Raw genomic sequence first — 27,741 nt, 5'->3', positions numbered from 1 at the left:
AAAGGAAGAGGAAAATTGGAGGGTCCTTAATGCTTTGTCTTAGCTTGCAAACCCAACTTAAAAAAAAAATAATAATAAAAAAGAATCTTAAATCTATCGCACATACTTGTGTGGCATATGTTCTCCAGTATCACCACAAGTTTATACCCAAAACTACAGAAGAGAAAACACCTTTCAAATCTTGCTTTGTTCTTGATTCCCATCTGCTGATGGAATTGCTCTTTGAAGCATGAAGCAAAATATCAGTAAAAATGGCAAACACCAATAATGGTCTCAAAGATCTAGATTTGGGGGTGTGGGGGTTTCTTTTCAGGAAGTATATTTCCTTTATTCAGGTCAAAAGGCCCCACGCTTCCTTTTAGCAGCCTAAAAAGCTCATTGTCTCTTTTTATATCTTTTTTTGCCTTGTGCTTTCCAGCAGCAGAAGAGACCAGGGAGACCTCATAAACCACAAATAAGAGCATATCTCCAGAAATTGCAACAAGGTGGGGACAACTCCACAAAAACAGCAGCAGCATACATTAAGCCAGGCTGTATATTTAGATACCAAAGCAATTTGTTATGTTGGCTAAGCTCTTTGCTTTTGAGAGGAAAAGCAAAAACCACAAGCAGGTCAAAATTGATCAGCATCGTGTTTTCGTTTATAACCACGTAGGTAAGATTTTGAAGAGAAATAAGCAGGTTTACAAGCAGCTTGATTCTTTCTGACCAGATCAGTAGATATCGCCTCTTTATGAATTCAATCCATTCTGTTCAGAACAGAGGCATATACCTCTGGACTTAGTACCTTCCTTCCTGGATTCAAAGATACCTAGTCACGTTTTGCAACTATCCAGATAATTTATCTTTACTATTGCTGAACAACTGAGTCAGAAATAATTCTGATCAGAAGCAGACCACTTGTTTGGAAATATCCGTGAAATTGCGTATGTAAAGACTCATGTTACAGCACGACACTAAAGACTACATGAAATCAGCTATAATCCTGGAAACCATTAAGAGTTGTGGTACCACACACGCATCAGGTCCTGCAAAAAAAAGCATCTGTGCACCTCACTGACTGCCCAAAGGATTCCTCAACCTCCAGGCAAGTACAAAAGGCAAAACCTCAAGCAAAGCGCAGGCAGAAGTCACAGCGGGTGCAGCACATCTGGGCGCAGGGACAGGCCAGCACATCACCCTAGGTGTGGGTGGCTGCACAAACGAGGTCTGATCGCGCTGATATTTCCCCCTCCCTCCTTCACTTCCCTTTCAGTTTTATTTTGCTGCTAACCCCCAAGCTTCGCTTTCTCAGAGCAGGGCAGCCCTACCAGAGCCTGGCCTCACCTGGCGGCAGCCTGCCCCCCACAGCTACCGGCCCTGCTCCTGGGTTGCGGGTCCCAAACCCCTCAGGGACCCGCGTTCCGTGAGGGGGAAGGCGGGCAGCATCCCACAGCCGCACCGGCCCCACAGCGAGCCCGAGCGTCCCGGGTCGGGAACCGGGGCTGTGACACACGGCCGGATGCGCGACCCTTCACCCAGTTCGAGAGGAAATAAAATAAATAAATCGTGAAAACAGACACACGGGTCCCCGCTCCCGCCCCGCTGGAGAGGCGCTGCTCGCGGCGTGTGCTCGCCCGCTACAGCCAGCGATGCCCCGGCCCTCAGCCCCGGCGATACCGAGAGAAACGCTCCGGTGGCTGCCCCCAGCCCCGCAGCCTGACCGCGGGGAGCAGCCGGGGATCCCTCACCTCCTAAACCTCTCCTGGAGCCGCCGCATGGGTCCTGGCCGCCCGCCCCGGCCAGGCGGCGGCGAGCGGGGGGTCGGGACGGGAGGCTCCGGGCGGCTCCTGAGGCGGCGAGGGCCGGAGTCCGGGCCCTCATTGGCGTGCGAGCCGCCGCGGCGTCGTCCGTCGACGAGGCTCGGGAGCCGGGCGGGCGAGCGGCAGCTGCGGGCGGCCGCTTTAACCGGCCCCTCGGCTCCCCTCAGCCCGCCCGGCCCCCGCTTCCCTCCGCCCCGGCCCGCCCCCGGCCTCCCGGCCCGGCCCGCCCCTCGCCATGGCGGGAGGATGGCGGCTCCTTCATGGCGGCCGCGGCGTGAGGCGAGCCCGCCGCACCACAGCGCCAAAATAAGCAAATATCTAAGGGTTCGGCTATTTAAACAGGCCTGGTTTTTAACCTACAGAAGCTGGAGGAGTCCTTCCGTGAGGGAAGCCGGGTGGCGGCGGGCTCTGAGCACCGCAAAGGCCCTTGTCCCTGTAGCACGCAGGGGGCTGCCCGGCAGAGCAGAGCAGAGCAGAGCAGAACAGGCTCCTCCAGCAGAGTTGTGCCTCTGCCGTCGCACAGAGCTGCACGTGGAGTAATTACAGTGCTCTAAGCCGAGGTTACAGCGGCTGGGCTGCTGCTGATAACCTGGCTAGCTGTTTTACCAGTTCCTCCAGCTGTAAGTCACTGAGGTGTTATCAATTTAAACCATGAATTTTTCCAAGCAAGGGTTATTTTACATGAGTGAAGAAATGTTGTCCACAGTATTTCTATGAGATGAACGTGGAATTGCCTTTCGTAGTACAAACTGGGGCATGAATTAAGAGAATTCTTGAATAAGCTTCTGTCTTCTAATCTAAGACCTTGTTTACAATGGGATCTGAACTGTTAGAGCCCTCAACAAAAGCAATTAGTACAGGCACACCAAAGCAAACCGCCGGTTTAGACAAATAAACTATATCCGGCATCAATATCGTTTATGGCAGGGCAGAGACAGACGGGATGGGATCTGCTGGCCGCTGCCGCAATGGTTTATGAGTTGCCTCCCCAGCGGAAGGTGCCACCTCTGCCAGGCAGCCACCTCCACCACAGGCTGTGGAGAGAAACGTGGCCATTGTCACTTGGCTGGCAGTCAAGTTAAATCCGGCTTTTCATGGCCCTCAGTCCCTTTTACTAAATCTTCCTCCACATCAGGAGTTAACAAACGGTTAGGTGGTAACAGCTTTGTAAACTGCCACAGCAAGACTTGCTTGACCCTTGGTTTCTTGCCTTTCATGATGAAATAAGCTCCTCTGGGACGAATTGCAATTTTCAGTCTCCCACAGGGGCTTGCTGCAACGGTAGCTGGGGCTGGGCCAGGTGCTGCAGACAGGCAATCGCTCAACTTTGCTCCAAGGCAAGGGTAGAACATGGGGCTGGAAAGGAGAGCTCCTGAAATGCAGAGCCAAACTAGTTCCTGGATGCTTCTCCTGAGTTTCAGGAGGGCTTAAATTACTTCCATTAATCTCAGTGAGGTATCACTGTTAATAAAGTGGTACAATCTGTCATCTGATTTAAGTGTCATGGCTAATAAAAGAAAGCTCCATGTTGCGGAGGTACATCCTGCTTATGTTATCTATTAATCCAAAAAGAGCGGAGCTTGAGGACTCCACTGAAGAACCCAGCCCACATGCATGACTGCATATTATTGGCATCCCAATAGTGTGGCTATATTTTGAGGTGGAACTTGTGGTAGTACAGCTCCCTTCCATAATACCACATATCCATCCTTGCATTCCTCCACTACTGCCCCAATAATTTGTTTTTTCAGGCTGTAAAAATGTTCAGGAAAATACGATTCTGTGGACACCAGGACTGGAAGACTGGCTTTTTTTGTGGTTCTGGTAAAACCTGGACTGACTCCTGTAAAACAGATCTTCTGCGACCTTCAAAGGTGCCCACAGAGTCATCGCATTTTGTCTCCATCTTCTCTCACTCCCTCTGCTCTTCTTTGGCTGCTGCTTCTGTCTCTTCCCAAACCACTCTCATTATCTTTTCGTTCCCTGCTGCTTTTCACATTTGATCTAGATTCTACCAGGAAATGTGTCACAGAGGCTTTTTCTCCTGTTTTCAAAGCCACTTTTTCCATGTTTGTTCTGTGGTCACAGATATCACACACTGTGAGATCTTCAAAACAACAATTACTGTAGCTTCCTGTTGTTGGAGCATCAAAGATTTACAAATTAAAGATCTAGTTCGAATCACTGTTTCAAACTTGTTTCTTTTGAATAACAACAAGAGCATTCAAACCATGAAGCTTGAGAGAGTGAAACCAGGTTAAGCAGACCACCAGCCATCATGAGAACTGTAATGAGACTGGAAAGTTTTGACACTTGTATTGAACTGAATCTCCACGTCTCTTAAGGATAACACCAAATTACTCAGCATGGATATTTTTAAAGTGGTCCTGGCCAATAACTTTTTTTTTTAGTACCAGTGACTCTGGTTGAACTCATCACTCTAATTGCTTTTTATGATCTAATGACTCAGAATCCTTTATTTTTTATTTATTTATTTTTTTAATATTAGAACAAAAGAAATGCCTTGTTATGGGTGAAATGACTATTAAATTTAAAACCTAAATTTTGGCAATAAGCATACAGAATTAAGGAAGTAAAAAATCTTATTAATTTGATCGCTTTTATCAACAAAATATGAAAGAAAAAAAAAGAACTTTGAATACAGGTGGTTTTTTTGATTCAGAAGTGTTCTCAAGACTAGAAATATGCAATGGTAAGTTCAGCTGGGAATGTATTTTAATAGATGAGTCAGGGTTACAAGGAGATGGAAGAACTTTCCTTACTGGATGCATCGCTGCTCTAGGGGTCTCTCATGTAGTGCATTTAGAAGAAGGATAAAAGGAAAATAAATGGAAAAGAGCTCATTAATAAAGAATTGAACTTATTTTTTCATCGGACAAGGAGAATTTAATTCTGATCAGTGCTGTGAGGTATTCATAAAATGGATTTTACAAGATGAACGAGGCAATCCCACTTTGATCCCTAATAGGAGGTGTTTGCATAGCAATCTGTCACTAATTGCACTTCTTGACAGTCTCAGCAGCGTAGTCAGTGGCTGCAGGAGCTGGTTTGCCCTTATTGTTTCTAGGTCAAATTTTACCCACGCAGAATCTCCTGCACATCCGTCACAGGAACTATCTACAACCTGGGGACAGCGGAATTTGTTCTCCTGGACATTTAATCCATCACTTTTATGAGCATTAAATTGACACAGACATATGTAATTTCTTAATCAGACATCAAGTATTTTTATAGTATTATGCAAATATGGACACAAAAGTAGGGTCCGTAGTGACAGAAATGGCAGTTTTCACTCTATTACAAAATTGTCCTGGGTTGCACAACCTTATCAAGCCAATGGGCAGGACTTGCTGAAATCTTCCTTTTCCCCAGCCAAGGTGAAATTTTAAGTGCCACATGAGATGTCAGTGGGGAGTGAAATTCTCTCAGGAGGTTAAGCTAACAAAACTAAACATCCCGCACAAAAACTGAGTTTCTTCTAGCCATTTGGCACAGGCAGCAAGTTATTAATATAAGCCCACATGATAACTACTCTCTTGATCTGTTGAACAGATAGCAGTCACATAACATTTGTAAGCAGCTCCACAGCTGCCAAAACATCCACAACAGGGACGTGACACCGCTAAGAAATGTTCCCAGGTACTCACTTTTCGGAGCTGCCGGTGCTGACGGGCTCTGTCAGAGCGGCAGGACGGCACACGATGGCTTGGGAAGCTCTCGGCCAATTTACGCAGCAGAGGTGAGCTGAGCAGCACCAGGCCCTTAATGAGGCACGGGAACAAGTCTGACAGGTGAAACTTCTCTCCACTCCCAGTTTACATGAGAGAATAAATCAAGCATTTCTGGTAAATAAGGGTGGGGAAAAATACCTTTCTGCATTCTTTTTGCTTTGTAACAAATAAAACATGGGAATCCAGCCCTCGCCTTCCTGTCTTAGCAGTGTATGTGCTAATGGATGAAGCTGATGGTTTGACAGAGGTTTGATTTAGAGGCTTGAGAGGCAAAGCTCCTTCCCTTTCCTAGGTTTAGAGTACAAATTCAGAAATAAGCAAGGTTGTCACTGAGTGACTGCTTCAAATGTGTGTGTGGTCATGGTAGATATGCAGTCTGACAAAGCTCTTCTTGGCTGGTAAAACAATTTACTGATGCAATTTTGGAAGGAAATCCTATTCTTCAAGATTCTAATAGGAAAACCGGTTTTGCAATAACGTGGCCTGTAAGACCAGGACAGCAACAGGTCCCTTGTGAGCCCAAGGCGAGGCTCTGAGCACCCCATGGGGCTCAGGCTTGCACCCCCTTGGCTCATGCCCAGCTGCATCCCTGTGGCACACAAGTGGGCAAACCAACCTGGGGTCCCTCAAAGGCAGGCCTGTTGGTTTTTTTTTTGGCATGCATGGGGACACGTGGCAGCAAAACGTCCTGTGGTGGGCTCAACCACAGCATGGTGTGGCCTCCTTGGGGCCAAGGCTGCAGGCTCCATGGAGGTAGCCCTCTTTTTTTTTTTTTTTTCTTTTTTTTTTCCTTCCTGCAAACTGACCCAGATTTCTGCTTTGCTGACAGTCTTTTTTTTTTTGAGCATAGTGCGAAGGAGAAGCATCCCGTACTGAAATGCATGTCAACGGTCTTGTGAAACAAGCACCCTTCCCTCCCTCGGCCTTCCCCCAGCCTAACTAATAAGGTCATCCCACTGAAGGCAGCTTATAAATAGCTTTCCAAACACTAATGGAATTAGTTCTGCCCTGGACAACTTTTCCAGGGTGACACAGGTATCTAAGAAGGGCTGGCTGCTTGGCATACACAGCCACTCGCAGTGGAAATAATGTTGAAACATAAACATTTACCTGATGTCATAGCACTCGCTGCCAGCATTAAACCTGAAATGGGATTACAGCATTACTTAGTAATATAATAGAGGAGATTTACTGCAAGTAAAACAAGTGATTTTAGAGGGATGTGCCTTGTAGCAGATTAGATTAGGTTAGGCTAGATAATTACATTTAAAAATCTGCTGAAGTTTTCTTTCTGTCAGTGTATCTGAGAAAAGGGTAATTTTCATGGCTACAGAACCCTCCAGATTTTGTGGGGACAATGAACAGCTTTGTTGGGGAATAATTCAAAGGTACTTCAAGTCAGGAGGAATCTTTAACATTATGGCGATCAATGGAAAATTAGTAGGGTAGCTATAAAATCTCAGTGATGTTTTAAAATTCTTTTACTACTTAAATCATCTGTGAACTGAGCCACTGAAGCCCTCTAAAAGCAATAGCTGAATTATTAACACCTTAAAATTTGGTGTGAGATCTGCAATTTTATACTAAACAAAAAATGATTTGTTTACAAGAGTTACACCAAAATTCAGAGACAATAAGCATCAATTGTTCACTGATGCGGGGACTTCAAACCAATTAGAGTTAAGCTCCTAAACAAGAGACAGACATGAAATTATAATTTGATTATCTATGTGACTAATGAAGTTTAATTGCATCTTCAGGAAAATAATGCAGTGATATTATTTTGCAGTCATTTGGCCTGTGTCAGATAGCAGTCCTGCCATGTATTGCATTTGAAGTTGAGCCCGTTTCACATCATAAATAAAATTACACAGATTTCAAATTACACACTGAGAAAGATAAAGGTCAAATTTGATACTAATCTATCCTTTCCATCAAACAAACAAACAAAAATATGAAAAAAGCCTTTTTGTAAATGTGATAATATCCCATGGCACACTTGGTCATAAAAACACAGCTTCTCAGATGCCAGTTGCTGACATTGCTTTTAAAACACTGAGACTTTTCCATGTTGTGATTAGTAAATGTGTGCTCATCTGGAGTTACAATGTACCTCAAAGGTATTCCAGCCAGGTACATTTTAGTAATGTACTTCAGTAAATACATTTTAAAACGTATTTAGCCAGGTGCATTTTCTAGTAGGACCGCAGTGATGTATCTTACAAGAAAACTTTCTGTTGGAGTGAAAGATGAAATTTCTCCTGGTGGATGTTAGGCATTCGGGCCTCTCAGATGAAGAAGCTCCCACAAGGCCAGGAGGTGCTTTGTGTGCCTGAAAGGAGATTAGAGCCGCAGAGAACAAGGAGAGAAAAGCAGCACTTGTTAGGCTGGGTACTGGCCTTGGACCAGCTGTGGACACGTCTGAGTCACCGGGTGAACCGAGTCTGTTACTGACGGCAAAGAACTTGTATTTCAAACAGCACAGAAATATCCTGCTTTCCGACATTGATCCTGTAGTATTTCCTTTGTGAAATGTTAGTCATAATGTACCCGAATTCAAGGCTTGTTTAGAAACAACAAACGTCTGTTTGCATTGGCTTTCAGTAATTGTACCGTAAGAGAGAGGATTGGGGATTTCAACCTGCTGCTTACGGCTGGGTAACCTGGGAACCTCTCTTAGGTCTTCCAGCAGAAATAAGTATGTAATTTAAGCTAACAGGAAATGGGATTCATTTTTTTTTTAAAGGCAATATAGTAGTTAAATTCACTCAGAAAGAGAATTTTATGAACCAGACCAAATCAGGACAACAGGACCTGGGAGCTAAGGAGCTGCTGTTGTGTTCAGGTTTGGTTTGGACAGTACTGTCAAAGATCCCTGAAAAATTACATTTCAGGTTTTTAAACCAAAGTCATAATAGAATTCAAACTCATGAGATTTGGGGTTTTAGTCTGCCTTTAGGAAGCCTACAACAGCGAATAAAGAATAACTCTGTACTACTTTCAGTGTTTTTAGAAGCCTTCTTTTGAATGTAAAGCTTTGACAGATGGTGACAAGAGCTCATCTTCCATCTTTCTCTCTCGGGGTCAAGCTTGATGGGGAGAAGTGGATCTGGCCTGAAAGTGCCCATCATTTTCACTCTCTTAACCCTGCCAGTTAGGCAGCACTGGGCGAGTTGCCTCTCTGGGGGCTGTGGCAGGGCAGGGGAGGCAGCGACTTACAGGCATGGAGGGGACACGAGATCAGTGCATGTCTTTCCAGGGAGTTCTCCTTCTTCAGCCCCACGAGTGGAGGCTTTTGAAGATTTTTTTAAATTTATTTATATCTATATATTTATTCATTTAAGCAATGTGTTACCCATGCAGAACAAATTGTTTCTCTTTGGCCCCTGTATTTCATACATATACACATTTTTACTTTCTCAAAACTAAACGGAAAATGTTCACACTTATACCAAAGCTAGAATAAAACAGATCTACCTTTAAGTCCCTTCTCACAGACAAAGCAGACTACTTTAGCTGATGTTAAGTTAAAGGTAGTCTGCATGGCATTGACATACAAGAACCTTTATCCCCATATTTTCTTCCTGCCATTTTTTTTTTTTTTCCTCTGCAAACGTCTGCCATCCATAATCACTCTCCATACCTCATTTTTGACATCACAATCAATGAAGTGAAATAAGCTGTTACTTAATGGGTCTGACATAAAATCCATTTAAGTTAAAGGAAAAACTCTCATTGTTTCCTATCAGCTGTAGGTCAAGCCTAAAGAGAACAGAGGGAGTGGAATTCAGCCCGTCATTTGTCATCCGAGAGGAAATGGTTTCCACATCCCATTTGGACTACTTAAAGATTTTAAACATATTTAGTGAAAGAAAACAAATTGATTTCTTGTCAGTGGTTAAATGGCTGGAGTTTTACTGTGATTGGATATTGTTTCATTTTCAGATTTTTAAAACAAGTTTGCCTGAATTGTATTATTTCTGATTATTGTACGTCTGATTAGAAAGCTACATTTTTTTTTGTTCGTTTTGATATTTTAGAAAAATCAAATACAGGAGCTTAAACCCTGTAAAGGGGAAGCCAGCAATACCAACGAGGAGCCTGACTGCCTGCACGGCCATGGAACACCGGCTCGTGCAGAGCCAGGCAGCCTCTGACCATGGGCTGCACCTCCTGCTGTGAGCCCGCCAGGCTTCTCACAAAGCTGCTGGCAGCCCATCAGTTTTATTTTGTGTGTGTGTGTTCCTTAAATATATTTGGAAGGGGAGAAAACATCTATCCTCAAATGCACATAATTATCTCAGGTCTCCTAGGTTATATAATTAGGGTTAGTAAAGCATGAGTCCTTTTTTCTCTTTTGCTCACAATCTTTTCCAAATGTAACTCAAATGCAAACTGAACCTGTGTTGTACTAGAGCCCAGCAAATGCCCAACATGCTGTCCCTGACATATCTCCACAAGTCTAAATAGCACTTGTTAGCCTTGCAAAGAGGGAGCAGAGGGGCTGGCAGGGAGATGAGCAGGGCGGTCATCTAGCTTGGGATTGCCCTAATAAGTGGAGATAAATTTCTTTCAGTGTTTTTGCAGAAATAACCCATGGAATTCAAGGACAAGAATCCAAAAGCTCTCTCTCTCGGTTGCGATATACTATAAAGAGTGAAAGGACTTCTGTTTCACAACGTCCCTTCTGGTCAATAGGAAGCTCGTGGTGTGCACCATCTAATGCCAAGCTGCTGGGAATCATGGCACTTGCAAGAGATGATGACACAGAGGTGTTGAGGGGTCTGATGCTTGATTTAATTCATCTACTCGGCTAGCAGGCAGAGTGATTGCAAAACAAACATCATTGCCATTAGCAACCTGCATGGGCCTTGCCTCTACCATCCAGTTAATTTTCACCACACCCTTGTGAGAGGGTTATAAATTGTATTATCTTTGGTGAAAGGAAGTTTGCAGACAGATTCTGACCTGACTTCCCTTTCAGTTGTGGTGGATGAAAGCCTGCCGAGATCTGGTGGTGGAGCTGAGGTGGCTGAACTCATGCTGCTGAGGCTCTGACCCATCATGTAACAGCTGGAAGGCCCAAAGGAAAAACAAAACAAAACAAAACAAAAACACAACCACTAAGAAACCCTAATAAAAGAAACCCTAATAACAGGCAGGTTTTTAGATGCCAGCTGTACAGAGAGTAGGCAAGCAACAATCCACAAGGGCACAGAGTCCCTCGAGCTATTTTTCAAGACTGCAAATTCCTGTCCTCCAAATTCCTGTGTTTGAAGCTCAGACAGCAACATTTACAAGGAGAAGATAAGTTAGTTTAATAGACTCAAGAAATAACAGACAGTGCCTCTGCCCATGAGCTGAAATGGGGGTAACTGTGTGTACACAGCACAGCTTTTCAGAAACTGTTCCTTTGGAGCAAACCAAGGATTGGCAAACCTCAGCAGGGTTTATCTTGTTCTGCTGCACTGGACGGAACAACCTTTTTATCTGTAGCTTGAGGATGTAAAATCTCAAGGCCACATTTTTGGGAGCGGAATGCAAAGCCTTGGAGAAAGGCCACGCTTCAAAATATGTTTCCTCTGTAGCTTCCCCAGCGGCCGGGACGCAGTGCTGGCAGCAGATCACAGCCCGGGAATTCCTGAGCTTTGCTTGGACCATTCCTCTCGGTTGAGGTCACACCACTCTCCGTCTCTCTGTTTGCTTTTAGCAGGATCAATTTTATAAATTACAGGGTGAGATAGAGCACCGGTGTGAGAGTGAGCCCGGGAAAGGCGCACGGCTGCCCACGGAGCGTCCCAGCTAACCGCGGTGGCAGCTGGCAGTGCCCTCGGCTGGCCCTGCTCTGCTGTTATCAGCCGTGCGTGACGCACTGCAAACAGCCTCACACTTAAAAGGAGTGTTGGTTGCCGAACTGCTACTGATTCTTTGTAATTTCACTGCAATCTTATAATGTTTTTTTACTTAAATATCGGTCTACATTATAGTCAGAAAGCTGTGAAACTCTCAGCACGCTTGGCACAGGAAAAACCTCTGCAGAGGTCTCAGTGAAAAGGAAAAAAGTTTTTAGCTGAATTTTCAAATCTGGTATTTTCAGTTCTGGTGCCATATTGCAACTTTTCAGTGAAAACCCCAATTCCAATATGTTGCCAGTAAAGCTACCTGGGATACGTTTGAACTAACTTTAATCATTTGAAGATCTTTAGAGTGCTTCAAGGAATCTCCTTTGGGGAGACATGCCTCAGCACAACTGATCCCTCTCCTCTTCTTCCAGAATTTAAGGGAGCAGACCCTTAAGGTCTGCAGATTTAAAGCCAAATTCTGGGCAGTTTCACTGACCTGTCCAGACTGAGGGATGCTCTATGGCTCTGTGGACACACTTGCAAAGTAGGAGGTTAAAACAAATGCACCTTAGGCTGTGCAGTGTAATAGCTGTTCGTGCAGCTTTTAGTCATCAATAGATTGCTGTTGAAAGATGAGTGATACTTTTAAATATTCAGGTTATGAATGAAATGTTAAAAGAATGTTTCCTTTGCACTTGAGATTTTATGATATCATGCAGCCATTTCCATAATTAAATAAGTGCTCAATTCTGTCTCCTGTAAAATAGATATTAATGGGGAACTTACTAAAAACAACTGCCAGAAATGTCCCTGGACTTAAACTTCAAAAATATCAATATCAAATTACAGTGATGGTGTAAGTCTGGTGTGAAGTCACCAAATGAAATTGAGGTTAAATGGCTTTGGTTTTGAAATCAACCAAGACAGCTTGTTCCAAGTGTTATTTGTGTTGAAGCTTTCCTCCAGGCTCCAGCAGAGACCTGTGCTCCTCCACACAAAGGGTGGCTTAAAAATGAATATTTCTAAACACAGAATCCCTCCACCTACAGCACAAAGGAATCATGCCCAAGCTGCAATATCAAAGGCCTTAACATTAGGTAGTATCAGAATCAAAGTCACTCTTAGTGTTTCTGTATACGTCTGTTATGGCACAATGTTTAATGCCAAAATCAAACTGTATTTCTCCTGCAGGAAAAATGACACACCGGGCAAACTGTTCACTTTGGGAGCAGCTGTTTGACATTTCATTTGCTCTTTACTTCTCAGTTCGTGGCCTAAGCTTTTATCCAAACTGGGAGGTCTCACCAAAAGCCCTCCTGACAATCTGATCCCATCCTGGGTCGTTCGCAGAGCCATACTAATCTAACTCAGGCACTGGCTGTGCTGTTGCTTGGATGCTCACGGCTTGATCCTGGCGTGCAGATGGATGCTTGTGATAACTAGGTACAAACACAATTGTATTCGTGGCTGGGATCTAAAGGTGCCCTTTAGACTGTTGCCTCTACCCCGTGCTACGCAGCAGTAGCTGAGCTGCACGTTACACAACCTACAGAAGAGAGCCAGAGGTCTGTAACAGAAAAAAAAATAAATTGGATCGAGATTTTTGTAACAAGAGAGAGGGACCTTAAATGGAGATGTTGTTTGTAGGCATCCCTTTGCTGCTAAGGAGCAGAGAACAAATATTTGTATGACAGCCCTCACAAATCCCCTCCCCCCGACAATAACAAGCTGCCAAAAGCTGCCTCTCCACTGAACTTTGCTGCAGGTGATAAGTGTGCCTGACCCCGAAAGCAGCCGTGCACTCTGCGCTGGCTGTGGCATGGCAGGAACGAGCCGGCCCTGCTGCTCGGCTCCAGGGGCTGTCGCTCTCAAGAGCTGTGACCCAGTGTACCTTTACTCTGACTGATCAGCTCTGCTGCTCGGTGTCCCAAATCCTGCTTTTCCTGTAAGCTGAAAAAGTAAAAAACTCAACCGAGCTGTTCAGGGTGTCTGTTTGGTCTGTCACCATTTACTGCCTGCAGCTGGGATTTGATGGAGGAGGGATGGAAAGCAGCGTTATGAGAACACCAGCTCTGCCTATGGACACTGCAGCCTTAAACTCATGGAATCATCTGGGTGGGAAAAGATGTTCAAGATCATCAAGGCCAACCATCAACCTGAGTCCCATCACCCAGCCATGTCCCTTAGAGCTGTGTCTCACACGTCTCAGATACCTGCAGGGATGGGGACACCACCACTTCCCTGGGCAGCCCGTTAGAGCGCCTGACCTTAGCATCCTCCAGGACATGTCAGCCCTCGGGAATGCATCCTGATATCTGCTGCTGCAGAGAGTTCCCAGCTTGGAGGGGGCAATGGGAGGATGTCCGTCCCTCCTCCAATGCTCACACCGATGAGGGGATGAAACTGTCCCTTTTCTTGCCAGAAATGGGCAGGGTGGTGGGGACAGCCTGTGCTGAGTCTGCCCGGGGAGCGCTGCCAGCTCAGCCCAGCCCTGACCTTACACAGCCCGGTGACTGCCGCTCCCAAGGCTTTGTCCTCAGCTCGGAGCAGGGCTTGTTGTGACGGCCCGGTAATTAATGTGCCTCGGCTCCCTGGCTGTAAAATCCCTGGGGAGATGAGGCGTGCATAATTTTACTGCGCCACAGCTAGGTGAGCGTAACAGTATTCCTGCTCAGGGATGACCGTGCTGAGCTACCTGACTGTGAAACAGCTGCTTCCCTCATTTTGCATTGGCAGAGCAGGTACCCATTAACCATCCTGCTTTAACAAACAGTACCAGCTTCCCAGAGAGGCCACCGTCAGAACCTTTCAGCTGCAGCAGGCTGGTTTTTGACATGGCCAAGGAAACTGCAATCGCTTTGTGGTGCTGGGACTTCAGGCAGCATCAAAGGAGTGAGTGCTGTCCCGTGCTGCTCTGCAGGCCAAGTTTGAAGCTTGTCTCTTCCATTATCAAATGGGAGCTACCACCAGTGTGGCAATGCCAGAGCTGAGAAGACCTTGGCTAATGGCAGATCCTGCTTTGTGCAGAGAAATCCCAGCCTGGTGCAGCAGCACTGAGACTCCTGTCATGATTTAGGGACCTAAGGGAATCCTTACATACGCATACACATCCCTACATACAACAACATCCACGTCTGCAAACTTCTGCTCCATCCAGTTGTTACCCTGCTTTCATAACAATTTCTGTTCTCCCCTCCTTGGCTCTCCTGGCAGCTGAACTGTCCTGCCCTGGTTTGGGGGTGCTCGTCACCTGCATAAAGGCACTGAAGCAGCAGCAGGGAAAGGTTTACTGACACTTCTCCCATATTTCTGTACAGTTTAGCTGTGTTCTCTATGATTTATATTTTGTTCACTTCACCATCTATTTTTGATAATAAAATCTGCAAATATACATACAGAGCAAGACTGTTTTGTATCTGTATTTGACGTTGATAGAATAAATTACCTTTCCTACAGATTTTCAGTTATGTATCTGCTTCTATCATGTGCTGCACAACATCAACATGAGAAGGAAACGTTTGCCTTTACAGCCCTTTGCAAACATGGTTCTCTTCCAAGCTCTCTGCCTTGCTACTAAATAAATGTGTACACAAGATAGCGCGTGTGTGTGTGTGTTACTACAAAAGACTAGTATTTACACAACATCCAAACCTGTACAAACTCCAGTTGAAGCAGCACTTTCTAAGCCACGGGGCCATGCCCACATCACCTGCAGGACCAGAACACCCGCACGCAGCAGAGCCCAAACCTACCTTACTCCGTGGAGCCTCCGGTACCCGGAGCTGCTGTCTGCCGGCCACTTCCAGCACTGCCTCGACACTTTGTGCTCACTGAAGCCCACGACACAGCAGGAGCCTGATTTAAAGCTCAGAGGTTATTTCTAGCTTCACAGGCAGGCAGCAGCATGGGGCGGCTGGGTCAGGAGCGTGGGGTGAGGAGGGAAAGCCCTGTGCAAGTCATGGGCTGCCTTCAGCTGACTCGCACTGGACACATTGAGGGGATGGAAACGAGTGAAAAGGAGTCATCCCTCCATCTCACTGTCCCTCTTGGCACTGACTTCAGTTTCTGAAGGACTGCAGACTGGCAGCACTTCTGTGTGCCGGGTCTGACCCCGCAGCAACCGTGGTTCATCCCGTGGTTCATGCAGGGAAAGAGGAAAGCACTGAAATCAGCATCTCCTGACCCTGTGGTGTTCTTACTGCCATTTGTGTGTTTTCTTCCATTTTGGTTGTATGAGCATGTTAGCTCCTGGAAGCCTTGCAAAGGTGTACGTGTATGTGCACTGAAAGGTGGCCCGTGGTTTGCCATCTAGATTTGGCTGCAGGAGTGACAAGGATGGGAGCAAAGCTTGGGGTGGTTTACACCAGTTGAAAACCTGGGCTATATGTTGCAACATACCTCTCGCAAAGTAAACATGGCCTTGCATCATAAACCTGAGGCTGGGGCCAAGAAACAGCTCAGCTGGAGAAGGCACAAAATCAGGAGAGCACAAGCCCGTTCAGGTAAGAGAGCTGTATCTAAAAACATGCCCTGACATACTCACAAGAGGAGGGTAGGTATTTCTGAAGCTGACTATTTTTTTCTTGCAACTCCCCAAGCCTCTGAGCTCATTAAAACGAAGATGCTCTAATTTCCAAGAGGGGCCAAGAGGGAAAGGTCAAGGAAGGACTGCATTGTAATGTCAGATCTCAGATCCCAGCAAGAACAGCAGCGGAGTTTTCATTAACCTGCCGTCAAATGCTAAATTACTGTGCTACTGACAGCAAGTAGGACGGCTACTGCCTTACATGCAAAAGGCAGTGAAAGAAATGACCTGATGGTTTGCTGCTTGTGTACAGGCCTGCCTTCTGCGATGCACAGGTCACTGTACAGGCCTACCAGAAATGAGACCTCAACTTGGCAAAGGCACGGCTCTGGTGACAGCAGCTGACCCTGCCCGGGTGAGGGCAGCCAGCACTGCTGTGCCCGCAGCGTTGCGCGTCCCCTCCATGTCAGGGACTTTCATCCACAGGATCCACAAAACCACCCAGAGAATGAGGCACTTTGCCAAGTACTAAAGTCTCTAAAACAAGCAAAGCAGCTGTTTTTGTTGTTGCACCAAGCCTACAGTAATGCAAGGAAGCCCAGGGAACCCAGTTCAATCTCTGCTGAGGGGTGTGCTCGGCCTCTCGGGGGGGCTCAGCTATAAGCCCAGAGCTGCTGCTTGTCTCCTAGGGCTTTGTACTTCCTGACAGGCATCAGAGGAAGGCAGTCAGATTAGACAAATTCCAATGGAAACAAATATTTGATTTCCTTCATCCTATCTGCACTTTGAAATTGCTGCCTGGCCCAACTTTGTACCTAGCGAGTAGGAAAAGCCATGGCTTGAGGCCCTTAAGGGAAAGCAAAGGGAGGGGCTGCCTCCCAGGCTGCTGCCTGCACCTCTCAGCACAGCTGTCCTGTCTTTTAACAGTTCATTAGCTGGAGCAATTAGTGGTCATGGTGTACAAAGAGCAACATGGAGTGTGAAAACCACAAAGAAGTGCTGGACCTGGAACTAGGGTGCATATGGCAGAAGCCCTCGGGCAGCTCCTCCAGCAGCCCCATCACGTCCTGGTGCCAGCCCCATGGTCACTGTGTGGCCCCACAGGCTCGGACCTTCTCTCCCGCTCCGTGTGCACTCCAAACACATCCTGGTGGTCTGTGGGGAGACACAAAGCACACGTGGGGGCTGTGCCTGGATCCCAGAACTCAGTTTTTGGGAAGATGATGCTCAGGAGGATGACTGCTTTATGCAGCTGACTGTCAGAGCACCTGCACTGTGGCATGAACTTTTGGGAGAAGGAAGAGAGCGATTCGAGGGGCAGGGAAGGATGAGAATCAAGCTGGGGTGACTTCTGAGTTAAAGTCGAGATACCATAATACCAGGTGAAAATAGAAACACCTGCGATCTCTGTACAACAACCTGTAATTATGTGCACAAAGGCACACGTCTCCGAGCGTGTAGGTGTGTGCATGCATTATACATCAACGTGTACAACAGCCAAAGGATCTGGCAAAGTTGCTTTTCCCTCTATAATACCTTTAACTAGGAGACACACATTACAATTGTTTCATATTTTTAAATCCGTGGCAAACATCCCAGTACTTTCTGCCTTCTCTTTGAAGGCCAGGACCTTCTGCTTTGCTTCCCCCTGTACCCGCTGCGGTCACCCCACTGTGACGGGGTGCAGTGCTGCTGGGCAGCCTGCATTGTAAACAGGAAAGCTGATAGTGCAGGGGTGCAATAGGGTGGCACGGGGAAGCAGTGAGCCTACTGTGCCTACGGACCCGCTGGTGACATGCGGCCACCTCACCCTGCTCTGTCCCGGGCACTGCCTGCCCCCAGTGGGGTCACCGTCAGGCACACTGGTTTTAACCCCAAAGTGTCCCTTTGAACTCAGAGCTTAGCTGAGCCCTCGTTACCTTCTGGCGGGTTATTCTGTGAGCCTGAGCTGGGCATGATCTGGCCGATGGAGCTTTATCTGCTCAGTCAGGGAAGGTGGTGCCCTGCAGGAGCAGAGCTAATCCGGCAGGGTGGTGCCGAAACAGTGAATGCCAAATTTTGCCAGGTGCAAGATGATGCGCTCAAGGGCTGAGCAGGATGTGGTGCCCAGGAAACCACCCCATGCCCACGTCACCAGCTGGGTAGCTCTGAACAGCAAAGCTGGACCTGGCCTTGACCAGGTAAGAGCAAGACTTTGTGGAGTGTATCAACAGAGAAGCGCATGGAGGGCACAGCCTGGCCTTTCATCATTTTCCTTCACCTTTTCCCTTCAGTGAGCACGCCCTCACTTCTGCTCTAAAAGATGGCAGCGATCTGGGCTCTCCAGTTTTCATGCTTTGCTCCAGGTTACCCCATGCGCTCCCCAGCACAGACAGTGCAACAGGCCCACGGCACAGCACGCCTGCTCCCTACCAGCTGTTCTACTTCAGCAAAACAGGAAACCAAGATCGTATGACATGACCGTGCTGTGAAGCTCTACCCCTTACCCCTGCAGCACACGCGCTGTAACTTTCGGGGGAAGCTTCAGCGGGTGTGCTTCAGTCCCTCTGATGCTGCAGCTTGCTTTTGCCCTCTTGCTGCAGACACATTTGCCTGTTCGTCCAGATGCAATGCACTGTTCTGGGGATCTGGGGGGTGCTCCCTACCACTGCAGGCCGACATTTAGGATGAAAACCAGGCATTCACCTTCAGCAGATGAAGTGGGAAAAGCATTTTCCTTCTGCAAAAGGGGAAGAGTGGTGAGTCCAGTTGCAGAGCCATTTCCCGTTAAGCAGCCCACAGTATTATCTTACATCCTCCTAGTGACAGTTTATCTGCTACCCCACAGAGCAGCTGGACTTTTGTAATGCTGAGAACACAAAATCCCAAGCAGAGGGAACCCTGGGGATCTGCCATGTCGCAAAGCTGGTGAGACAAAATCAGCTGGAGAGAAAGGAAAGGGAACCTTCGTCCCTCCAACACTATAAAGATATCAGCAGAAGAGGAGCACGTGTCCTCCTAGACCCAATAACCTTGCCCAGATGGTCACAAAAACAAGTAGGCTGGATGATGCCAAGCCACATTCTCCCTGGTGGTGGCTGCAAGTTCCCCCTTGCCCTAGCAGCTCCCTGACCCCTACCACAACAAGCTGGTAAAACCCCTGTCCTGCCAAGGAGTGCAACCACCAGAGTGTTTTGTAACTACCCAGCCCAGGGACGTGGTGTTAACACTTCACAGTTATTTTCTCCATGCCAGAATGAGTTAAGGTAGGAGCCTCTGCCCCGGCTTTGAATTTCCTGGCTTTCCCCATCTGCGTCACAACGCGATTCTTCCCAGCCAACCTCTTCTTCAGATGTTCAGAGTTAGCGTTGGGAGCCCAGCCAGCTCTCCTTCCCAAAACAAACACGAAGCCTCCTGATGCCAGAGATTTGCCTTCTATTCAGTACCCCAGGGACAAAGCTCTTGGCTTTACAAGCACTGCCCCGATTTTCAATTCTGCAGAGGTATATAAATAAAAATGCAGCTTTTAGAGAGCCTTGTCTGCACTGGAAAATACTTGATGGCATGTCCCTACAAGCTGCCTCTCTGCATCAACTGTAAACAGCCTCAATTAATTAAAGCAGTTCTTTGCCAGGTTAGCATACACTGTTTTAGCAAGGAAAATAAGGCTTATTGTCAAATTGCTTTTTCCTGGTATAATGACACCTGACTTGGAGTTTTTGCTAGTAATAAAACCACCCACCCATTATTAAACCACCCTGAAACCTAATGCCCTGAGAAATGATAAAGTACCCATTTTGATTAAAAAAAAAAAAAAAAAAAAAAAAAAGCTTTGCTTTCCCTTCAGCAGCTCTGGGTTCACATCTGCTCTGCTGCTGCTACCTGTGTGCTTTGCCTAGAGGGCCAGGAACTGCAGAGCTGCTGGTGGCTGATGAGAAGTGATTCAGTGGAAATCTTGCCACGAGCCCTGAAGATAGCAAACCACATCACCACACTGCCCCGTGCAGGCAACGAGCTGAAATCCAGAGTCATCCATTCTCTGTGCTAAGGGAAGAGCCCTCAGCCTCCAGCAAGCCAGGGCTTCCCCTTCTTTTGGAAGAGGAAGAGAAAAATACAAGACTTGTGGCAAAAATCTGATTAGTATGCTCCTGAAAGGGGAAGAACATGCAGAGAAAGGGAAAGAAATCACGTGTAATAAATATTGCACTCCTATCACTATTAATATTCTCTCATCAGGTAGTGTCTTTTTGTCAGCTGGGGAGAGTAAGAGGCAAACCCAATGAACATGGCCTGCACAGACTTTACATCACGAGCTGCTACTTTATTCGATCCACCTCTTCTGTGTGTATTGGCCTTGATCTATGAGTGCCCAGTTTCCAGCAATAAACTCGAGGCAACTCCCTGGAGCCTTGGGGCCTCTGTGGTGTCACCTGAAGGCAGGCGTGGAAGGGGTGCCAGCCTCCTGCCTCCCCTCCCTGTCTTGAGAGGTGTAGACCCAGACTGGCCTGAATTTTTACATCTATTTTATTTCAAAGTGGTGTGGTTGGGATAAGAAAAGGACATAAAAATATTACCTAATGAAATTGTATGAAAATATCAATGGTTTAGTCAACATCGTTGAGACAAGTAGAGGTGGATGCTAAGCCTGGGTTCTTTGCTCATGCTGAAGTCAAGAACAGCTATGCTCAGTGTATTTTTAGGGTAATGAAGAGCTATACTGTGGGCCCAAAGCATTTAAATACTGAAAGAGCATGAAATGTGGTGCTTCAGCAATATGTCCAAGTCTGCTGTGTGCTCTGGAACAGGCCCATGTCTAATCAGAGTAGATTAATAATTCATAATTAACAGTATCTCGATAGCACCACCCATGAAAGGAGCTCATGTTCTTCCATAAATATTAATTAAACCAACCCGATACCCCAACTGTGTAACAATGATTACTGCCATTAGCAGATGGAGGAACTCAGGCACAGTTTCGCTGCCCACACAGGGCACCCGTAGCAGTAACCCAGCCTTAGCCCGGGGTGAGGGACATGGTGCTGGGTTTGGATGCCTCGTGACAGCCACAGGCCTCCCAAACTGTCACCCTGCCTGGCATGGTGAGGTGGAAGGGCCTCGTGGAGGGGTGAACACCAAGCACTGCCATTTTGAGAGAGGAGCCAAGCAGCAGCATCTCCAAGGAGACCAGCAGGCCTCAGGAGCAGCGAGCGAGAAGGCAAAAATAGGAGCTGGGGTAGGCAGCTAGGGATGGCAGCAGGTCTGGTTTTCCTTTTTTTTTTGTATTTCTGGGATGGTTTTCTCTTGTTAAGCTAGATAGCTTTCGACTGCAAATATCAGGGTGATTTGTAAACGACTCATTTAGCTTTCCATCACCCCAGCACTGGGGAGTGATGGAGTGCCTCCTGGGCAGCAGCTGCCTGCAGACACCAGACACCCTCTCACAGCTTCCTCACATGCACATCCTCACCCTGGCTCTGGCTGTCACTTCATCTGGCACCAAAAAGCAGTTATTTGGGGTTCAGGCTGCAGAAGTCCTCAAGGTACATCAGAGACATGCCTGCATGTGCTTGCAAGGCCCAGGCCATACAAAACAGGACAGACACAGCACAGGAAACTGGGCACCTAGGAGAGCCGAACACTTGGGCTGGAGCAGGAGCCACAAGCTAGTGCTTTGCCTTGCAGAAAGTACACAGGTAGCTATGAGATATAGTTTCTAACACACCTAGAAGATGGCATGCTGGGCTATAGGGCTGCCCTGCACCTGAAGCAGTATTGGCTCCTGGCTGGGAGGACAGCGCTTCTCATTAAACACCCACTATCAAATCTTCTACCTCTTGGTGCTCCCGTCCCAGCACCAGCACTACACCAGCTGAATAGCTGATATCGCAGGGGAGGTGGGTCTGGGCAGCAAAACCCATTCTTAATCTCTTCTTGCAGCCAAGGGGTTTGTTCCTGGATGTGTTACTGGGCTTCTATACTTAGCACCATCAGAGGATGAGCATTTGCATCACAATAACAACATGCTAATAAAAAATGAGGGAAAATCTATCCCTTTCCAAATTCTAAAAACCTCACTGCATGGGAAGCAGTTCTCCCTTGTGAACGTGGGTTAGTCTGTCTGGGCTAATCCCCTATTCATATGTAGTGGCTTATTAGGGATTTAAAAAAAACACCAAAGGCTTAGACAGTATATTTACAGTGGAACAGTCTCACACAAACTCTATATTTTATTTAAGCAATAAATTTAATGATACATTTGACTTGAATTAATGTTGGAGAAATCTAGAAATCTGTTCTTTTCTTTCCTGTTACTTCTATGAAACCCTTTAATAAAGGCTTTACAGAAGCAGTAATATATAACTTTAAAAGGGCACTAATGCCAATTGAAAAAGAGCCAGACTGAATTCCTGCCTCCTGCAGAACAGCAATAAATCCTCCCACCAGCACTCAGTTCCCTTCAAACCACAGAACTGCAGCCTGTCTGAGCCCTGCCGTGACCACAGCTCACTCGAAACAAGAGCCCTGAAGGTCCTATGGCCACATTTTCCCAGATTTACAGCAGCTCCCTCACCGACTTCTCTGCTCTCCATGATTGGGGTATGTTTTGTCTTGTTTGAAACTACTGGGGATGGTTCACGGGGTGAAATTCAAGTGCAGCCCTTGCATGCCAACTCTATAGTGACCCCATAGTGAACCCCACAAACATCTGAGGAGAAATCTCATTGCAGAGGGCAGAGAGAATTCATGTGGAACAAAGCAGAAGCACGAGAGGAACATGAGCTGCCAGGGATGCCCCACAAGCCAAGGGCAGAGCTGGAAACAGAGCTGGTTTCCTAAATCATTCTCGATTCATTCAGTGCTCCCCAACTCATACTGCTTCTGAATAAGTGCTAGCACCATCTTTATCGCCATCTTACTCATGTGCAAATAGCACTCTAGTTCAAAACAGTATTTCTATGCTAGATACCCAGGACTTACAACATTTCCTAATCCTCTAGGCAAAACACATGCCCACAGGGGCACAGTTATGATGAAGTGAGGCACGAATCCACAATTAGAAGAATGGCACTGGAAATGCCAGATACGGAGCATGTGCAGAGGGCTACATGGCAGGTCCATCGGCAAGGCCTGTTCTCAGGATATTTTTTAAACCAGGTGAATCCCAGCAAGGGATGTGCCCTCAGTCCAGCACACTTTAAGGCAAATGGCTGCACTGCACAGCTGCCCACACCCATGGCACAGGACCTCAAGCACTCAAGGGACAGCAGCTTCAAGGGCATTTTCCTGTGAGCTCAGCCTGGTAAATGCCCATCTGCAGGCACTAATCCTGCCCCAGCCGTAGCAGAGACCTCCATAAAGAACTAACACCATTCACGGCAACTTGGTTATTTGTGATTCTCTATACACGTCCAAGGGTTCTCTCACTGCTTTAAGTACAGCAATACTGTTCTAGTACAGGCAAAACTTTCAGAAACCCATTTATTCCCCACTGGGTAGGCAAAGTCCAGTTGCACTTTAGTCCCTCATCTTCTGGAAGGGGATTTTGCCTGCTGTTCAGAAGTCCTATCGGGAGGAAAAGGTCATCTGCTGCTTCTAGCTCCACGTTTCAGGGCAGAGTCCACCAGCTCTATCACAGCCGATAAGTTTTCTTAGAGCTAAGCGCTGTCTTCCTCAAAACTGCTCCCCTGCTCACAGCGCCCCAGGCACTGCCTGCGGCATCGCAGCCGGGCTTCCTATCTACAGCTTTAGCAAGAAAACAACCACACCAAAATCAACAGATTTGCCACTGATATTCAAGGAGTCAGGAATTTTTGGTTGATATACACAAAATATTTGCTGAGAAAATTATGCATCTGGAGAATTTCTGCTCTCTGAAGTATTTATTAATGTAGCTTTGCAGGTCTCTATCTCTGTATGCGTAACTGCTCACTCAGGCATCGTGTCAGAAGTACAGCGGCTGGGTTGTGGTACCATCGCACTATTTCCATGACCTTTGACAGAGAACTGTAGACCTTTCTGCTGGCATTGTGGCATTTTATACAACTCATGTCAATAAAGAAAATGACTGTGATAACACTGATATTTTTGATTTGTTTTGTTCCCTCCAACTCTTCTCAGGAAAGATTATTATTTCTCGTCCCTAACAGCAAGGACCCCTTATTGCTGAGGAGGCTCCTTGCATGCTAGATGATGTACTAACATGCAAAAGTGTAAAAGAGCTTACGAGCTAAAGATAAGGCAGGCAGGAGAGCCCAAGGAGTGGTAACGCTGGCCTGCCTGGGTGCCACAGACCGTAACATACCAGGAGCTCAGTCACTGCCAAGCTCTGCCAAAAGCACCAGAACCTGCAGTTAATTAAACCAAACTTTTTCAGTGCTAAATAAACAAAACAAGGCATTCAGTGTAGTTATTTCAGTACGATATGTGGCAGAGGACCATGCCACCAACGCAATTTATCAGCTGTTTCACCATGTTGTGGTTTTTACTCCAGTCCCCAGGTCTCACCTTCCTTCCAAAACGAGGTGCACCTCTGAGCCACAGAGGTGCAAAGGGCAGCTTGAAAACTAAACTCTTGAGGATGAGATCAGGTTTTGATACCCCTTCTTCCTCCCCCCAAAAAACAACCAAACACCACCATAAACAAACAAACAAACAAACAAACAAAGCATTCTGCCTGTTTCTTTTTTAATTCAGTAGAATACAAAGCTACTCTATCTCAGGATTTCTTCTGCATCACCAGGGTGCTCTGCAGCCTGACGTGTAAATCAGCATGGCCGGGGATGCAGCACAGGTTGCTGCCCAGCTGGAGCACAAACCGTACAATCCAGCTGACAGCTTTGCTCAGTCGTGGTTTGAATTTGCTGCAGTTTATTTCTGGAGGCATTTAAAATGCCTGTCTAGAAGGTGTCAGGACCGCTGCACCCAGTGAGTCATCCACTACGCCTGACGTAGGCTGGTAATAAATCTGACCCAATGCTTACTAAAGCTTTCTACAGAACTCGGCAGGTACTTCGCACAGAGATGACGTAAAACAGCGTACAGGAGAGAGAACTGCCACTGTGTGGGTCTGGTGCTATTTTTCTCTTAATAATCTTTTGTTAGGATCCGCCAGTTAAGAAGTGCCATACCCAATAACTCCAGCCATCTGCCCCAGGGGATGCAGTAACATAACATTAGGGTTCTGAAACCCTGCATTAGGATTTCAGAGAACAGATTTCAGTCTTCTGCACTTGGGTAGAACAAACCAGCTTACATCATGAATTTTCTCTATCCAAATTAGTGTTATATCTATCTGTATATATATACATGTATGTACAGACACACACACAAACATATATATGTAAAAAAAGGTAGCTTGGCCATCAGTAGCAGAGTGCAGCAGGGACCAACGGGGCCAGCAGCTGCCCAGCACCCCAGTGGGGTTGCAGCCTGGGCCAGAGGTGCAGCAGGACCCAGCTGGCTCTGAGGCAGCTCGGAGCATCCGCACAGCGCTGCAGCCACTCCAGTGGCTCCAAGCTCAGCATCCCTGTTGTCTGCCCCTTTGTGCTTCACCTCCAGGACAAAGAAAACATTTCTCTTTCTTGTGGGAGACAGTAACTTCAGGGCCAAGAGGGAGAAAAGCAGCAAGATGTAGAAGAAATTAGTTGGCCAAAGGCCCTTAGCTTGTAGCTCCTAAATTATGGGAAGAACAACAGAAGCCAATGCAGATTTACTGGTGGTACAACACCAGCCTTCTTGTGGTCCAGAGACACCCAGCTGAAGAGGGGCACAGCCAGAGGAAGGCTTGGAGGTGAGAGGGATGCATGGAAACATACACGGAGAGCTGGGATGTGGCCGCATCACTGCAGGGCCTGTTTCAGTGGGGAGGATGGCGGCAGTGACTGATTCCTATGGCATTACTGGTAAATCTACCCCGGTTCACACTTTCCTTGGGGAAGGAGGCATTGTACCAGGCTTTGTCAGGAAGTATTTTATGTCCTGTTACATTCTTGTGGGTCTCACTGTGGCAAGGGGCTGATGTGTGCTGCGCACGGGGCTGAGTGCTGGGACAGGCTGGCGCTGCCCTCAGGGAGCTGACAACAGCACTGGAAGTATTGAATTCTGATGGGAGCAGCAGCTGGCTGCTATCAGAAAGGCACTATCTCTAACCTTTTGAAATCCTTGAGCATTTATTTTCTCACTGGAGAGATGAACAGCCTGCCAAGGTCATTTGCACTTGGAAGATGTGCAGAGGCTGCAGGGCAGTGCAGCTCAGCCCATCGGGGCCGGGATGCTTTGCACAACACTATTCCTGCAAAAATAATGACACCAAACATGACCCACAGCTACACCAAAGGCCCTTCTCCAGTGCCGGAGCAGGTAACGCATCACTGCCTCCAGCTACCAGCAGGCTGTGAGGCAGCACCAGCATAAATGGAAATTAGTCTCGTTATGGATGACAGGCAGCAGTGCAAGCCTGTATCAGCACAGGATACAGCCGAACACAAAACAACCCCCTTGACAGTGGCACCGTAGCAAATAAATCGGCATCTCGACTTACCTTGTGAACGGGTTATCCTTCTGCAAACGGAGAGTAAACATAGCAGACGAGGCAGGCTGATCGGCAGGAGCTGGAGCGCAGGGCAGGTCCCTTCACACAACAGTAGTCCTTTTCCCTGGCAGGTCGGGGGCGTTCTCGTAGGCAGAGACGAGCCCCTTCGCCCAGCGGGTGCCTGGGGAGCCCTGCTGCATCACCACCAGCCGGATGGGAGGCTGGCTGTTCGCAGGGACTTCGGGAGCATATTCCTTGCTGGGATCCTTCCCCCTGCAGTCATAGAGCACGCAGGAGATCAGGAAAACCAGGAGCAAAATAACATAGCTAGCTACCAGAATGATGAGATTCAAGGTAACAGGGTCAATCTCCAAATAAAACTCCATTTGATCCCATGCTATGGAGTGCAAACCCGGACAGCGAAGTTTCATATGCACGAGTGAGCGAGCGCTAACTGATCAGAATAGATGTATTGGCTTTGCGGTAAAAATACATTAATCCTCAGGTCTCCTGTAGCAATGGATTTCCCCGAACTGGATGATTAAAGCAGCTCAGTTTAATAACTTAAGCTCCTTCTTTTAATGCCACGTTGCCTACAGTGGCAGAAGCTAAATTTGAATGCTATATTGACAGCAAAACATCCCCTTTGCTCAGGGTCTCTACCTTTCCTTGACAGGCAGGCACCAAACTGGGCTTCCTCTAAGGGCATTTTGCAAACGCTCCCCCCTAAAGGTGGGTTTGGGCCCCAGATCAAGTCACTGTAGCTGTGGGCTGAATAAAACCAAGCCATTCACTAGTAAATGAGTACAGAGATAAAACAGGGAGAGAATCATCTGCAAGGTAACTTTTCTCAGTGTCTGATTCTGATTTCAACAAGAACATTGTGCCCTGCCCCTGGGCTATAAAGGGCCCTTGAACATGAATTAAAAGCTTTTATTGCCCACTTCCCCATCAGCAGCCCCAGGACACATCTCACACTGCCGCAGGTGATGCCCAGCCACAGCCCTGTCCCCACCTGCCAGGTCTGCTGCCACCACAGCTTCTCCAGCCCAGGCAGCACTAACTTCTTTTCCCTATGCCCTGCTCGCCAAAAACTGGCCAAGCTGGCAGCGTGGCTGTCCCATGCCTGGGAGTGGTGTCAGGCTGCCCAGCCACAAAACCAGCAAGAGCTTTCTGCACCTTCAAGGTTTGCATTTCTGAAGCTGGTGAGGGAGCAGGGACACGCGTGCAGCTGCCACACATTGCCTGCTTGTTTCCATGGAAAAGCAAGCTGGAGAGAGCATCCCTCCTCCAAACAGCAGCGTACCAG

General features: G+C 47.2%; 2 protein-coding genes across 3 annotated transcripts in view; both read right to left on the bottom strand.

Annotated features, from left to right (window-relative positions):
* Nucleotides 1–26,705, bottom strand: part of MMD (monocyte to macrophage differentiation associated) — a 42,886-nt gene extending 16,181 nt beyond the window's left edge. Inside the window, exon 1 of one of the 2 annotated variants that reach the window (XM_084491994.1) lies at nt 26,442–26,705. In XM_084491994.1, coding sequence (XP_084348120.1) covers nt 26,442–26,482 — 41 coding nt within the window. In that variant the 5' untranslated portion in view covers nt 26,483–26,705. Of the gene's footprint in view, nt 1–1,730; nt 1,941–26,441 lie in introns of those variants that run through there. The other variant, XM_084491995.1, reaches the window with a different exon arrangement.
* Nucleotides 26,534–26,833, bottom strand: SMIM36 (small integral membrane protein 36; the record flags this gene model as incomplete). Its single annotated transcript, XM_084491997.1, has 1 exon — nt 26,534–26,833. The coding sequence occupies exon 1, from the start codon at nt 26,816–26,818 to the stop codon at nt 26,534–26,536; it is 285 nt and encodes a 94-aa protein (XP_084348123.1). The 5' UTR covers nt 26,819–26,833.
* Nucleotides 26,834–27,741: the final 908 nt, after the last annotated feature.

Source organism: Aythya ferina (assembly GCF_964211825.1).
Source record: "Aythya ferina genome assembly, chromosome: 18".
Taxonomy (NCBI): domain Eukaryota; kingdom Metazoa; phylum Chordata; class Aves; order Anseriformes; family Anatidae; genus Aythya; species Aythya ferina.
Note: the sequence above shows the minus strand (reverse complement) of the source record. Positions and strands in the feature narration are given on the sequence as shown.